At 43.7% G+C, this 14,163-nt stretch overlaps 1 protein-coding gene across 8 annotated transcripts in view; it reads left to right on the top strand.

Annotated features, from left to right (window-relative positions):
• Positions 1 to 2,830: 2,830 nt before the first annotated feature.
• The window catches only part of MAST2 (microtubule associated serine/threonine kinase 2), a 208,477-nt gene continuing 197,144 nt past the window's right edge, over positions 2,831 to 14,163 (top strand). For 4 of the 8 annotated variants that reach the window (XM_038558188.1, XM_038558184.1, XM_038558182.1 and 1 more), the window contains exon 1: positions 2,832 to 3,318. In XM_038558188.1, coding sequence (XP_038414116.1) covers positions 3,130 to 3,318 — 189 coding nt within the window. In that variant the 5' untranslated portion in view covers positions 2,832 to 3,129. Of the gene's footprint in view, positions 3,319 to 6,341; positions 6,424 to 14,163 lie in introns of those variants that run through there. The other 4 variants (XM_038558187.1, XM_038558186.1, XM_038558183.1 and 1 more) reach the window with 3 other exon arrangements.

The raw sequence follows: 14,163 nt of genomic DNA, 5'->3' as shown, positions 1-14,163 counted from the left end.
CACACACACACACAGACAGGGGGAGAAGCAGGCTCCATGCAGGGAGCCCGATGTGGGACTCGATCCCAGGACTCTGGGATCACACCCTGAGTGAAAGGCAGACGCTCAGTCACTGAGCCACCCAGGCATCCCAGACTTTTTTTTTTTTTTTTTTTTTAAGATTGTATTTATTCATCTGAAAGACTGAGAGAGATAGAGGGAGCACAAGCAGGCAGAGGGGCAGAGGGGCAGAGGGAGAGGGAAAAGCAGACTCCTTGCTGAGCAGTGAGCCTGACATGGGGCTTAATCCCAGAACCTTGGGATCATGACCTTCCAAAGGCAGACACTTAACTGACTGAACCACCCAGGTGCCCCACAAGACAGACTCTTAAAAATGTAAAGTAATCAGGAGAGTGATATCATATCACCTTTATTATATTCTATTGGTTGGAAGTAAGTCATTGGTCCCATCTATACTCAAGAGGAGGGGAATCACACAAAGGCATAAATACTGGGGTAGAGGCAGATCATGAGGGGCACTTTAGAGTGCTGCGCTGATGTTCCTAGTCCCTAGAATAGAAGGTGAAAAGTAAGAGTGGATTTCTGGTGCCTAAGTTACCAAGGCTGAGTCAGTGGATTCTCCTGCCAGAGACTGTGAATCTGGAATGGTGATGCAATTATGAAGAGATTAGAATCCTTTTGCAGAGTTGTGTTACAGTAGTATAGTACATTGTCTGGTGGTGGTGTGGGAGTGGTGGTGACAGTAGTGTCCTGAAATTGTCCCTGATTTTCAGTTTGTAGAGCCTTCTTGTTTCCTGCCAGTTTCATAAACTTGCTTCTCAATCTCTGCACAATTTTGTGAGCCCCTCTATATAGCCTTCCAATAAATTCTCCCTTAGGCTTAGGATGGTCAGAGTTTGTTTCTCTTGTTTGTAACCAAGAATATGGCAGATCTTGTACATGCAGTTAACTGTAGACAGCTGGTATTACTGCAAATAGTTGATACAGGAAGAATTAATAGGAGAAGGGAAGGCAGGCAGAAACTAGACTTTTTTTTTTTTAAAGATTTTATTCATTTATTCACGACAGACATAGAGAGAGAGAGTGAGAGAGAGAGAGAGAGAGAGGCAGAGACACAGGCAGAGGGAGAAGCAGGCTCCACGCAGGGAGCCTGCCGTGGGACTCGATCCCTGGTTTCCAGGATCACACCCCGGGTTGAAGGCGGCGCTAAACCGCAGGGCCACGGGGGCTGCCCGAAACTAGATTTTGGATGGCCTTGTCAACTATAGTAAGTGTACATTTCATCTTGAGGGTCATGGAAATCCATTTAACTGTTTTAAACAGGAGAGTAACATCATCTTATATGGAGATTCTTATAATGGCTTTTTGGAAGATGGGTTTGAAAAGAAAAGGAGTAGATGTAGGCGAACCAGTTTATAAAGTTTCTTAGTCAAATAGGTGAGAATAAGTAAGAGTTGAGCTGAGGTGGTGTCAGTGGGATGGAAAGAGGACACAGATTGGAAAGATAGTAAGGTTATAGAAGCAATGTTACTTGTTGATTAACTGGACATGGGAGCAGAAGGGGAGGAAAGAGTCTAGGATGACAACCAAATTTCTGGTTGAGGCAACTAGACGGATGGTGGTGAGGAACTGAAACTGGGAATACAGGAGCCAACTGGTGATAGGCTGTATATTTGGTTATGTGTGTTGGGTCTGGTGTCTGACAGACCTTGGTTTGAGTCTTGGCTTTGCACTTATGAACTATGTCATATTGAGCATGTTATGTAACTTGAGACTCAGTTTCCTCAATTATAAACTGGAAATAATATAACTTTTGTTTGTGTATGTATGAATAGAATGCACAGCCTGGTTTCCAGGAGGCACTCTATAATGCTGGCTATTATTACTTCCCAAAGAGGGTTTAGGGAAGAGGCCCAGGATAAACTGAGAGAACTGTGTTCAAGACAAAAGAGGAAAAATACAACGTTGTGGCAGCCCAGCTGAAGCCAGAAGGAGGAGGCCAGACAGGGCTGAGCTACAGCCACGTTGCTGTGAAGATGAGTCACTGGAAGTGCAGGCAGGGCTGCCCAGGCCACAGCTGGACTGGCTGTGGCCAGGCTGGACTGGGCTATAACATGACTTCATTGTCAGTGGGGAATCATGAGAATTGTTCCAGAAGCCTTTGTGTCCTCCTGTTCCTCCCAGAAGGAATCCATCATGTCTTCCTCGTCTATAGGACTTTCCATACCCTGTCTTACTTTCTGGAAGCAGCAGGAAACAGTAGAAAGGGGACAGAAAGCAAGAATTTGAGTCGTCTAGTTTGATCAGTGGTTTGCCGACTGACCTGGCGCGTGTCACTTTACCTCGGTCTTCTTGCTTTGTAAGACGAGAATGACCAGACCTGCATCCAAAGTGTGACGTGAAGACAGTTGGCGAGTGCTCCGTAAAACTGTCAATAAAGGACGGTGGGTGCTCCATCAATTAATTGTATATTTTGTCTTCTTGTTCCTGGTCCCTCTCCCGCTCGATCCTTGAAGACACTGATTCAATCCTAACTCCTTTTCAGATCCCTAGCGCTTAGCTTGGCGGGGTACACAATTTCATGAATGGATGAATGAAAGAATCAATGAACGCGCTCCGCCGCCGCAGCCGCGCCGGGAGCCCCGCCCCCTTCCGCTCTGCTCACCTCGCGGGGAGGCCACGGGCGGGTCTCTCGCGACCGTTCGCCGGCGCGTGCGCGGGAGGCGGCGCGCGGCCAGAGGCGGCGGGCGGGCTCCCCGTGCGCGCGCGCGGGGCGGGGAGGGCAGGGGCGGGGCCGGGCCAGAGGCAGGCGGGCGGGCCGGCTGGCTGCTGGCTGTGGAGCCGGCGGCTGTGGCGGCTGTGGCGGCGGCGGGTGGCCCGCCGAGCGTGTGCCGGGTGGGAGAGGACGAGGCGGCGGGGATGCTGCCTCCTCCCTAAGGAGCGCCGAGGACGTCGCGGCGCTTGAGGCCCCAGAAAGCGCGGAGGAGCTGCGAGCTGGGGTCGGTGGCTTCGGGCGCCCGCCCGGCCATGGTGGCCGCGGGCGGTGGTTGGCGCGGCAGCGCTGCGGCCCGGGGCCGTGCGGGGCCGGGACAGTCGCGGTGCTGACGCCCGCGGGGCCCAGCCGCGGATATGAAGCGGAGCCGCTGCCGCGACCGACCGCAGCCGCCGCCGTCGCCGGCCGGCCGCCGCGAGGATGGGGCTCAGCGGGCGGCGGAGCTGCCTCAGCCCCAGCCCTTGCCGCCGCGCCGGCGAGCGCCGCCCGGGAGGCAGCTGCTGGAGGAGCGGGCCGGGCCCTCGGGGCCCGAGGTCAAGGAGCAGGTAAGGCGGCCGGCCGGCGGCCGGGAGGGAGAGGATGGGGAGCGGGAGCCTGAATGGGAGCAGTGGGGGAGGGGGTCCTCCGGCGGGAAGACGGGCTAGGGCTTTGGAGGGGTGGGGACTATGTAGTTCGGCCGGAGGAAAGGAAGGTCTGGAGAGGCAGAAAAATGGGGAGTGGAGAAATGGAAGTCATGGCCTGGGGTTGAATGGAAGTGGGGGAACAAGGATTTGGAAGAAATGGTCCTGTGGGCGTCTGTAGTCAGGGATACTGGATGCGAAGAAGGGACGCTGGAATGTGGCCTGGGAGTAAATGAACTGCAAAGAATAGGCTCACTAGAGGGACACTGAGGAGTTGGCCCGAGGGGTAAATAGTGTATGTAAAGTAGGGAAAATCAATGTGATGTAGTAAATGTTCTTTACCAGAGGTTGTCTTGACTGTTATTAAAAACGGATGTCATTTCTAGGCATTCTTTGATTTGGCCATTATTATATAGTCTTGGAGGAGTGCGTTCAAATCTTCAAGATTCTTTTCCGTAACGATCTGTTTCACGAGAAAGCACTTTTAAAACACCTGCATATGTGCAATTCCAAATCCAGCGCCGCGAATAGAGAATTTACAGGGATAGGCTCTGTCTTCTGGGAGTTTACCACTGAAAACATCGTCTTAGGAAAACGGAGATAGAGAGCAGTGTGAACGTATTCGTGGAGTTTCTGAATGGACAGGATGTGTGTATAATTCATTAATCAAGCGTAGGTGTATTTAGAAATAGGGGATAAAGGTCAGTTGTATCAGGGAGGAGAAAGTAGCTGTAGAGGGTGCAATGAGAGGAGACTGTGTGGTCCTGACTGCATGGATTTTGCAAAAACATATTCTGTAGTAATGAACTCTATGACAGTTTTCCTTTTGTTCAGCCCTAGTAACTTCATCCTTGACTTTTTCAAGACCTTTAGTAGATTTGCCTCTTTTTCCATCAGTTAAATAAGTATTTTACATAGACATCATTCTTCATTGTTCAGTTTCAGTGATGCACATGCTGGCACTTGGATTTTTTCCTTTTGTTCTTTCACCTTTTATTCTACACCCAGCTCCGAGTAGACTGCCTCATTCCCTATCTCTGCCCTTGGTTTCAGGCCACTGAATGTTGTCCCTGGCTATAATTTACTCCCTCATTCTTGTTTTTTTTTTAACTTTTAAAGATTATTTATTTATTTATTTGACAGAGCGCGAGGGAGAGCGCGTGAGCACATGCAAGTAGGCAGAGTGGCAGGCTGAGGGAGAGGGAGAAGCAGACTCCTTACTGAGCAGGAAAGGAAGCCCACTCAGGATTGGATCCCAGAACCCTGGGATTATGACCTGAGCCTAAGGCAGATGCTTAACTGACTGAGCCACCTAGGCGCCCCCCTCATCCTTTTTAAAAATATTCTCTGCAGTACCTAATTGAAACTTTTAAGATGTTTAATCCTTTAATCCTCTCCTGACTTAGTTTACTTGATTCAGTTGACCTGCTTCACTGAAGAGTTCAAGGTTATTTGATTTTTCCCTTCTTCCCTACCTCACAATTATGTATTTATATAGCAAGCAAGCAGGCTCTCCACCCAGTGTGGGACTTGAACTTACGACCCTTAGGTCAGGAGTCACATGTTCTACTAACTAAGCCAGCCAGGTGACACTCTGTCTCAAAATTTTGTTCACTCATCCTTTGCTTAAATTCTAGAGAAAGAAGTATTCATCCTCCTCTCGGAGGCTATCCTTGTGCTTATGTGCTTGATTTCATCCCCTCTCATCTGATATAGGCCCTTGTTATGTGTCTTATTTTCTTTTTGTCCTATACCTCCGAAAAAAGCAAAATACGGTTCCCTGGATTGTGTAACTTACCTAAGTTACTTTGTTATCTCTTCTTTGCTTTATTAGCAACCTTCTTGGAAAATGAGTTTGTATTCACTGTCTCAGCTTACTTACCTGTATACATTTCTCATATTACAATTTGGCTTTTTTTTAAAAAAAGATTTTATTTATTTATTCATGAGAGACACAGTGAGAGAGAGGCAGAGACGGGGAGCCTGATGCAGGACTCGATCTCAGGACCTAGGGATCACAACCTGAGCCGAAGGCAGATGCCCAACCACTGAGCAACCCAGGCATCCTGGCTTTTTTTTTTTTTTTTTTTTAAGTTTGTTTATTTAAGTAACCTCTACACTCAACATGAGGCTCGAACCCATGATCCTGAGATCAAGAGTCCCATGCTCTTCCAACTGAGCCAACTAAGCACCCCCCCTTTTTTTTTTTAAGATTTTATCAGTTTATTCATGAGAGATACCGAGAGAGAGAGACAGAGAGAAAGAGAGAGACAGAGAGAGAGAGACAGAGACATGAGCAGAGGGAGAAGCAGGCTCCATGCAGAGAGCCCATGTGGGACTCGATCTCCGGGACCCCAGGATGACACCCTGGGCAGAAGGCAGGCGTTAAACCACTGAGCCACCCAGGAATCTCCTCAAGCACCCCTTAAAGTTTGACTTCTACCCTTAAAGTATTCCAGAACTATTGTGTTCAAGGTCACCAATAACTTTGTGTGTTATTTACTTTTTTTTTTTTTTAAGATTTTATTTATTTATTCAAGAGAGACAAACAGAGAGGCAGAGACATAGGCAGAGGGAGAAGCAGGCTTCCTGCGGGGAGCTCCATATGAGACTCAATCCCAGGACCCCAGGATCACACCCTGAGCCAAACACAGGTGCTCAACCACTGAGCCACCCAGATGCCCCAGTTCAGGGAATTTTAAATGACTAAATTTGATAGTTTTCACTACAGTCTTCATTGTCTCTTAGTTCTGTGAACTGTTTGTCATTGTTGCCCTTCTTGATATTTTCATTTCTTTTGTAATGTCCATTATACTCCTATTTCTCTGACTGCTTCCTGTGTATCTTTTTTGTTTTCTTTTTTCCTAAATCTTTTTTGAGGATATGTCCTCTGTTCTTAGCTCTCCTTTATTGTGCTGTTTTTTTTAGCAGGCCTACCCTATTCATGGGAAGTACTTAGGATGTGGAACAGGGTCTCTGGTCTTTTATTCATGGCCTCGCGTCACAGAACCTCCTTGTAGAGTGATCTGGGTGAGTCTCCAGGCTTGACCTCTTTCCTTTTTTTTTTTTTTTTAAGATTTTATTTCATTTACTCATGAGAGATACAGAGCAAGCAAGCGAGAGGCAGAGGGAGAAGCAGGCTCCACGCAGGGAGCCCGACATGGGACTCGATCCTGGGTCTCCAGGATCAGGCCCCGGGCTGTAGGCGGCACCAAACTGCTGAGCCACTGGGGCTGCCCTTGACCTCTTTCCTTAGCAGTACTTTTCCCTTTCTGTGCTCAATGTTTCCACGATAGACTTAGCATTTGTGATCTAAATATTATGATTTTTATAATTTGATGGTGTCCTCTAAAGTCCATAACTTGGAATTATTTGATTTTGAAAAGATAAAAATTTTTTTGTGTGTGTTATGAGACTGGATGGATTACGTTCATTCAGGGAGTAAGCTTAGCTAATCAATAAGCATCGATTTCTCACAGGTGACTTCTCCGTTTCTCATGACATGGAGTAATGCTTGTTATACTTTATACGATAATGATATAAGTTCTGGGAATAAGTTCTGAACAGGATGCAGGACTTGGTTCTCTGGTTTGGAATATCCTTAAAACAGAATCCATTATTTCTCTGTTGAAGTGTGCTTTTCCCTGTCTTTCCTTTTTCTTTTCATCTAAATTGAAGTTGTATCCATGGTCTTTGCCCCTCTTGCTTGATCCCCTTATCCAGGTTTTTTGCTGATTCTACCTTCATGACACCTTTCAAATCTTTATTCTCATAGTCATCACCTTAATTCAGCATTTATAAACTTGTCTTGGTTGTTGTAATACCTTAACTGTGTTTACTCTGCTTTTAGTCTTTTAACCTCAATTTTTTTTGCATTCTAGTTACAAAAATAAGATTATAACTTACTGCCTACCTAAGTTCCAGTACTAGATAAATATTTGTAAAATGATCATTTCTTTTTTTTTTCCTTTTTTAAAAAGAATTTATTTATTTGAGAGAGCATACCTGAGGGACAGGAGGGGCAGAGGGAGAGGGAGAAGTAGGTTTCCTGCTGAGCAGAGAGCTGGAGGGCCGCACTTGGGGCTCCAGGCTGGATCCCAGGTCCCTGAGATCATGACCTGAGCTGAAGGCAGACACTTAACAACTGAGCCACCCTGGTGCCCCTCATTTCATTTCTTTATCTTAAGAAACCTTCATTAGCTTATTACCTATAGAATAAAGTCTGGAGATGTTGGCATTTCAAGGTCTACTTGATTCTTACCACTATTTATTAAAATAATTGGAGTTAGATGCCCCTTCTCTTGGTTCCCAAGCCTTTGCTTTATAAATTCTCTGAGGCCCACATTGTTTCATTTACTGTGAAATAAGGCCCACTATGGTATTTGAAACATGGTTATTAGTCTGAATAATTATTAGAAATAATTATTAGAAACATAGATAAGTGGTGGTGCTTGAAACATATTTATTTGCTCATCGGTTGTCAGTGTCTCTTCAGAGAAGAAACTCCTCAAAGACTGTCTTATTCATTACAGTATGCCTTTAGTGTTTTAACTGGTATGGTAGTGGGTAGTCAGTAAATATTTGTTTACTGCTGGACACTTTCATATACTCATTTTAATTAATTATCCATCTGAAAAACTCTTTCTTTTCTGCTTCTTCCCATTGAAATTCTACTCAAGCTTCCAGGCCTAACTCAAATTCTACTCAAGCTTCCAGGCCTAACTCAAATGCTACAGAAAGTGTTCTTTGAAGTTGTTTTTCCATGTGATATCCTCCTAAGAGGATCCTGGATTGTGCTTAATAAATCTTTAAATCTCCTGAAATTTCAGTTCTAAAAATTCTGTGACTCAGAAAGTGAAAGCTTGGGTTCTATGAGATTAAATGAGAAAGTGATTAGAAAGCACATAGTAGATAGGTATTTTTTTTTTTTTTTTAGTAAGATAGGTATTTAATAAATACTAATTCTTATCTCACTTTGTTTCTATAATACAGCTTTTTGTTATGTAGTATATAGTAGGTGCTGAATAAATATTTACTAAATGAGCAGATGAATGAATCAGTGTATTAACACTTTTATCCTTCTGTGTTCATTCTGCATTATTTCATTTCTGCTTTTAAGTTGTAGATGACTAAGGGTAGGAACTCTTATCATTTTTTTTTGTATTGTAATGCATAATCTAGGCTTTGCTCACAATAGGTGCTAAGTATTTATTGATGAATAGAAAATAATTCAAATATTTGGGTGATTTGAGTAATAATGGCAGTATGATAGAAATAGCCAACTAAAGGAAATGAGAGGATGGAGGAAGGGAGAATTTAATTTAGTTCCTAGAATTCCCTCAGCACATTGAGAAATTTTCAAAATTATTTTCATGTAAATCAGCACCGTCTCTTTCCTCTGCACTAGAATGTTAGTACATTGGCAAAAGCATAGAGAAGTAGAGAGGAAGCTGCATATTTTGTGTAGGGAACTAAAATCAGTTTGGTATTGCTGGAGCTGGAAGTTTAAGGCATAGATGGTGAGTTAAGAGACTGAAGGAGCCTGGATTGTCTTTAGTACTGTGTAAAAGAGTAATAAGCATGGGAGCAGGATGGTCTTACTTGTGTTTTAGCTGGATTATTTTGGCAACTGTGTGGGGATAGAATGTTAGATATGGTGATTGAGACATGAACATTTGAGAATTCTTCTGAGTTTTCAGTATAGAAAGTTTATTAGCCCTCCCTCCGGTCTTATCCACAAGTGAAATGTATAAAGGTAAGCTCCTGAAAATCTGTTAGCTTTGGAGGGTTTGATTTCATCCAAGTAGTGGGGTAGAGAGGCTGGGATAATCAAAGCACATGGACAGTTCTCTGATTTTCCTGTCTTTGCTCTACTGGATGCCCCTTAGTCTAAAGGCTTTTCCACCCCAGTTACTGATGCTAACTTAGAGGCAAGAGTATCAGAGGCAGCTGAATATTTTCTTCATTGCTGGTCTTAGCTGCCATGATTCTCTGCTAAATTTGTCAGCTAACTATTTCTTGATGAAATCCCTATGGTACTTTGGTAGGTATTACTTTTCATCAGCAGGTGTAATTTTTTATTTATTTATTTTTTAAAAGATTTTTATTTATTTATTCATGAGAAACAGAGAGAGAGAGAGGCAGAGACACAGGCAGAGGGAGAAGCAGGCTCCATGCAGGGAGCCCGACATGGGACTCCATCCCAGGTCTCCAGGATCAGGACCTGGGCCGAAGGTGGCGCTAAATTGCTGCGCCATCAGGGCTGCCCCCTCTGCCTGTTTTACACCTGTGTCTGACCATATTGACATCTTAGCTTGTGATTAGGAGCCTCAGAGTCTGACTACTTCTACTCGGTCCTATGACATTTCCCTAGTGCTTTTACTGTTTTTTTTTTTCTTTTTTTTTAAGAGGAGTGGGGAGGGGCAGAGAGAGAGGGAGAGAGAGAATCTTAAGTAGGCTCCACACCTAGTGTTTGGCTGATGCAACTCAGGGCAGGATCTCAAAACCCTGAGATCATGATCTGAGCTGAAATCAGGAGTTGGATGCTTTAACAGACTGAGCCGTCCAGGTACCCCTTCCCTAGTCCATTGACTTTTTTTTATTTTAAATATTTACTTATTTATTTTAGAAGGAGAGACTCTTTAAGCAGACTCTGTGCCGAGCAGGGAGCCTGACTATGGGCTCATCCCACGACCTGTGAGGTCATGACCTGAGCTGAAACTCAGAGTTGGTTGCTTAACCAACTGAGCCACCTAGGTGCCCTAGTCCATTCACTCTTTTTTTTTTTTTTTTAAGATTTTTATTTATTTATTCATGGGAGACAGAGAGAGAGAGAGAGAGAGAGAGAGAGAGAGAGAGGCAGAGATACAGGCAGAGGGAGAAGCAGGCTCCCTGTGGGGAACCTGATGTGGGACTTGATCCTAGGACCCCAGGAACATACTCTGAGCCAAAGGCAGATGCTTAACCGCTGAGTCACCTGGGCTGCCCACCATTCACTCTTAAATGATAGTTTAATTTTGCTCCTGAAACAAACTATTTCCAACACTCTTTGTCCTCTTTACTGTCAGTTGCTGTCCTTGTTTCCCATTTAACTGAGGGGTGGGGAGGGAGATTGAAGAATACTTCCACAAACTCCCATTATAAATCACCCAACCTACCTGTGTCTGTACCTACAGTCTATCCCTTCTCTCCTGTTGCTGTGGACAAGCTCCTGGGTCTCCAGGATCATCCCCTGGACTGAAGGCGGCGCTAAACTGCTGAGCCACCTGAACTGCCCAATTTTATTTATTTTTGAGAGAAAGAGAGAGAGAGAGGGAGGGAAGAGAACGAGCAGTGGGGAAAGGCAGAGGGAGAGAGAGAAACAGACTCTCTGCTGAAAAAGGAGCCTGATGAAGGACTTGATCTCCGGACCTGGAGGTCATGACCCAAGTCAAAGGCAGACACCCAACCAACTGAGCCACCCAAGTGCCCCAAAGTGTCTATTTTAGTAGAGGGTATATCACACTTGGTCTTAGCCAAAAGCCTGAGAAGTGATAGTAGAAGGAATATAAGATAATGAAATAAAATACATAGTATATTATATGGAGATTAATACTATGAAAAAATAAAGTAGGGAAGGAGGATAAAGAATAATGAAGGATTATGTTTTTTTTTAAATTTTATTTTAGTTTTTTAGAGAGAGTGTGCAAGAGAGAGCAGGGGAGGGGCAGAGAAAAAGGGAGGGAGAGACTCTTAAAGCAGCTTACACACCCAGGCAGAACCCAGTGTGGCTCCATCTCATGACCTTGACATCATGATCTGAGCTGCAATCAAGAGCTGTATGCTTAACTGGTTGAGCTACCCAAGTGTCCCTGGTTTTATCTGTTTACATTTTATTTTATTTTTAAAAGATTTATTTATATGAGGGAGAGAGAGAGCACGTGTGTGCGGGCAAGTAGAGGGAGGGGCAGAGAGGAGGATCCTGAAGCAGACTCCCCACTAAGCTTGGAGCCTGACTCTGGGCTTGATCCCAGGACCCTGAGATTGTGACCTGACCCAAAATCAAGAGCTGGCTGCTTAACTGACTGAGCCAACCAGGTACTCTTATATTTATTTTAAAAATTATTTATATCATCTGTCACCATGTGACATTACAATATTGTTGACTATGCTGTATTTTTCATCCATGACTTACTTATTTTGTAACTGGAAGTTTGTACCTCTTTAAAAAATTTTTATTTATGAGAGGCAGAGACATGGGCAGAGGGAGAAGCAGGCTCCCCGTTGGGGAGCCTGATGCAGGACTTGATCCTAAGACCCCGGGATCACACCCTGAGCCAAAGGCAGATGCTCAACTGCAGAGCCACCCAGGCATCCCTGAGGTTTGTACTTCTTAATCTCCTTTACACCCATTTCCCCCATCTACCTCCCCTCTGGCAACCACTAGTTTGTTCTCTGTATTTAAGAGTCTATTTTGGGGTACCTAGGTGTACTCTTTATCACATCTCTTTATACTCTTTATCCATCCATCTATCGATGGACACCTGAGTTGCTTTTATAGTTTGGCTATTGTAAATAATGCTGCAGTAAACGTTGGGGTGTGGATATCTTTTCAAATTAGTGTTGTTTTCAGTTTCTTCGGGTAAATAACCTAGTAGTGGAATTACTGAATCATGGTATTTCTATTTTTAATTTTTTTATTAAAGATTTTATTTATTTATTCATCTATTCATGAGACACACACACAAACACACACACACACACATACAGAGAGAGAGAGAGAGAGAGAGAGAGAGAGAGGCAGAGACACAGGCAGAGGGAGAAGCAGGCTCCATGCAGGGAGCCCGATATGGGATGAGCCCTATACGGCAGGCATTAAACCGCTGAGCCACCCAGGGATCCCTTATTTTTAATTTTTGAGGAACCTCCATACTGTTTTCCACAGTGGTTATACCAATTTACATTCCCATTAACAATGCCTGAGGGTTCCTTTTTCTCCACATCCTCACCAACAATTGTTATTTCTTGTCTTTTTGATACTAGCCATTTTTACTGGTGTAAGGTGATATTCTCATTATGATTTTGATTTTGATTTGCATTTCCCTGATAATTAGTGGTGTTGAGCATTTTCTCATGTATCTGTTGGTCATCTATGTCTAATTTGGAAAAATCCCTATTTGAGTTCTCTGCCCTTTTTTTTTTTTTTTTTTTTTTTTTTTATATTTAATTTAGGGCAGCCTGGGTGGCTGAGCAGTTTAGTGCTTGCCTTCTGTCCAGGGCATGATCCTGGAGACCAGGGGTCCCGTCCCACGTTGGGCTCTTTGCCTGGAGCCTGCTTCTCCCTCTGCCTGTCTCTCTCTCTCTCTGTGTCTCTCATGAATAAATAAATAAAATCTTAAAAAAAATTAAAAGAAAAAAGACTTTATTTATTCATGAAAGACAAAGAGAAGGCAGAGTCATACGCAGAGGGAGAAGCAGGCTCCTTGCAGGGAGTCCATGTGGGACTCGTCGTGGGACTCGATCCCAGAATTCCTGGACCACTCCCTGAGCTGAAGGCAGATGCTCAACTGCTGAGCCACCGAGGCGTCCCCCATTTTTTTAAAGTAATCTTTATACCTAGTATGAGGCTCAAACTCACGACCCCAAGATCAAGAGTTGCATGCTCCATGTATTGAGCCAGCCAGGCGACCTATCTGCCTATTTTAAAATCAGATTGTTTGAGTTTTTTTTGGTGTTGAGTTGTACATGTTCTTTATATAGTTTGGATGTTAACCCTTTATCAGGAACATAATTTGCAAATATCCTTTCCCATTTAGTAGGTTGCTTTTTTGCTTTGTTGGTGGTTTCCTTTGCTGTACAAAAGCTTTTTATTTTATTTTATTTTATTTTATTTTATTTTATTTATTTTATTTTATTTTATTTTATTTTATTTATTTTATTTTATTTTTTTAAAGATTTATTTATTTATTCATTCAGAGAGAGCGCGAAGAGAGAAGCAGAGACACAGGCAGAGGGAGAAGCAGGCTCCCTGCAGGAAGCCCGATATGGGACTCGATCCCAGGTCTCCAGGATTACACCCCGGGCTGCAGGCAGGGCTAAACCGCTGCGCCACCGGGGCTGCCCAAAAGCTTTTTATTTTGGTATAGCCCTAATAGCTTATTTTTATGTTTGTTTCCTTTGACTGAGGAGACCTATCCTCAAAGAGGATACTAGATATTACTATACTAATACTAGATACTAGTATATCTACTATCTAGTAATACTAGATATTACTATATCTAGTAATATATCTAGATATATTACTAAGGCAAATGTCCAAGAGATTACTGCCTATGTTTTCTTTTAGGGGTTTTATGGTTTTAGGTACCACAGTTAGGCCTTTAATCCATTTTGAGTTCATTTTTGTGTGGTGTAGAAAGTGGTCCAGTTTTATTCTTTTGCATGTGGCTGTCTAGTTTTCACACTGCCATTTATTGAAAATACTGTCTTTTCCCTGTTGTATATTCTTGTCTCTTCTGTCTTAGGTTAATTGACCATATTAGCATTGGTTTATTTCTGGGCTCTCTACTTTGTTTCATTGATGTATATGCCAGTACTATACTGTTTTTTATTTTAATTTTCTTTTTTTAAATTTTTTTAAATTTTTATTTATTTATGATAGTCACAGAGAGAGAGAGAGAGAGAGAGAGAGAGGCAGAGACACAGGCAGAGGGAGAAGCAGGCTCCATGCACCGGGAGCCCGACATGGGATTTGATCCCAGGTCTCCAGGATCGCGCCCTGGGCCAAAGGCA

This window comes from Canis lupus, chromosome 15 (genome assembly GCF_011100685.1).
Source record: "Canis lupus familiaris isolate Mischka breed German Shepherd chromosome 15, alternate assembly UU_Cfam_GSD_1.0, whole genome shotgun sequence".
NCBI classification, from domain to species: domain Eukaryota; kingdom Metazoa; phylum Chordata; class Mammalia; order Carnivora; family Canidae; genus Canis; species Canis lupus.
This window is presented reverse-complemented; position numbering and strand designations above follow the sequence as displayed.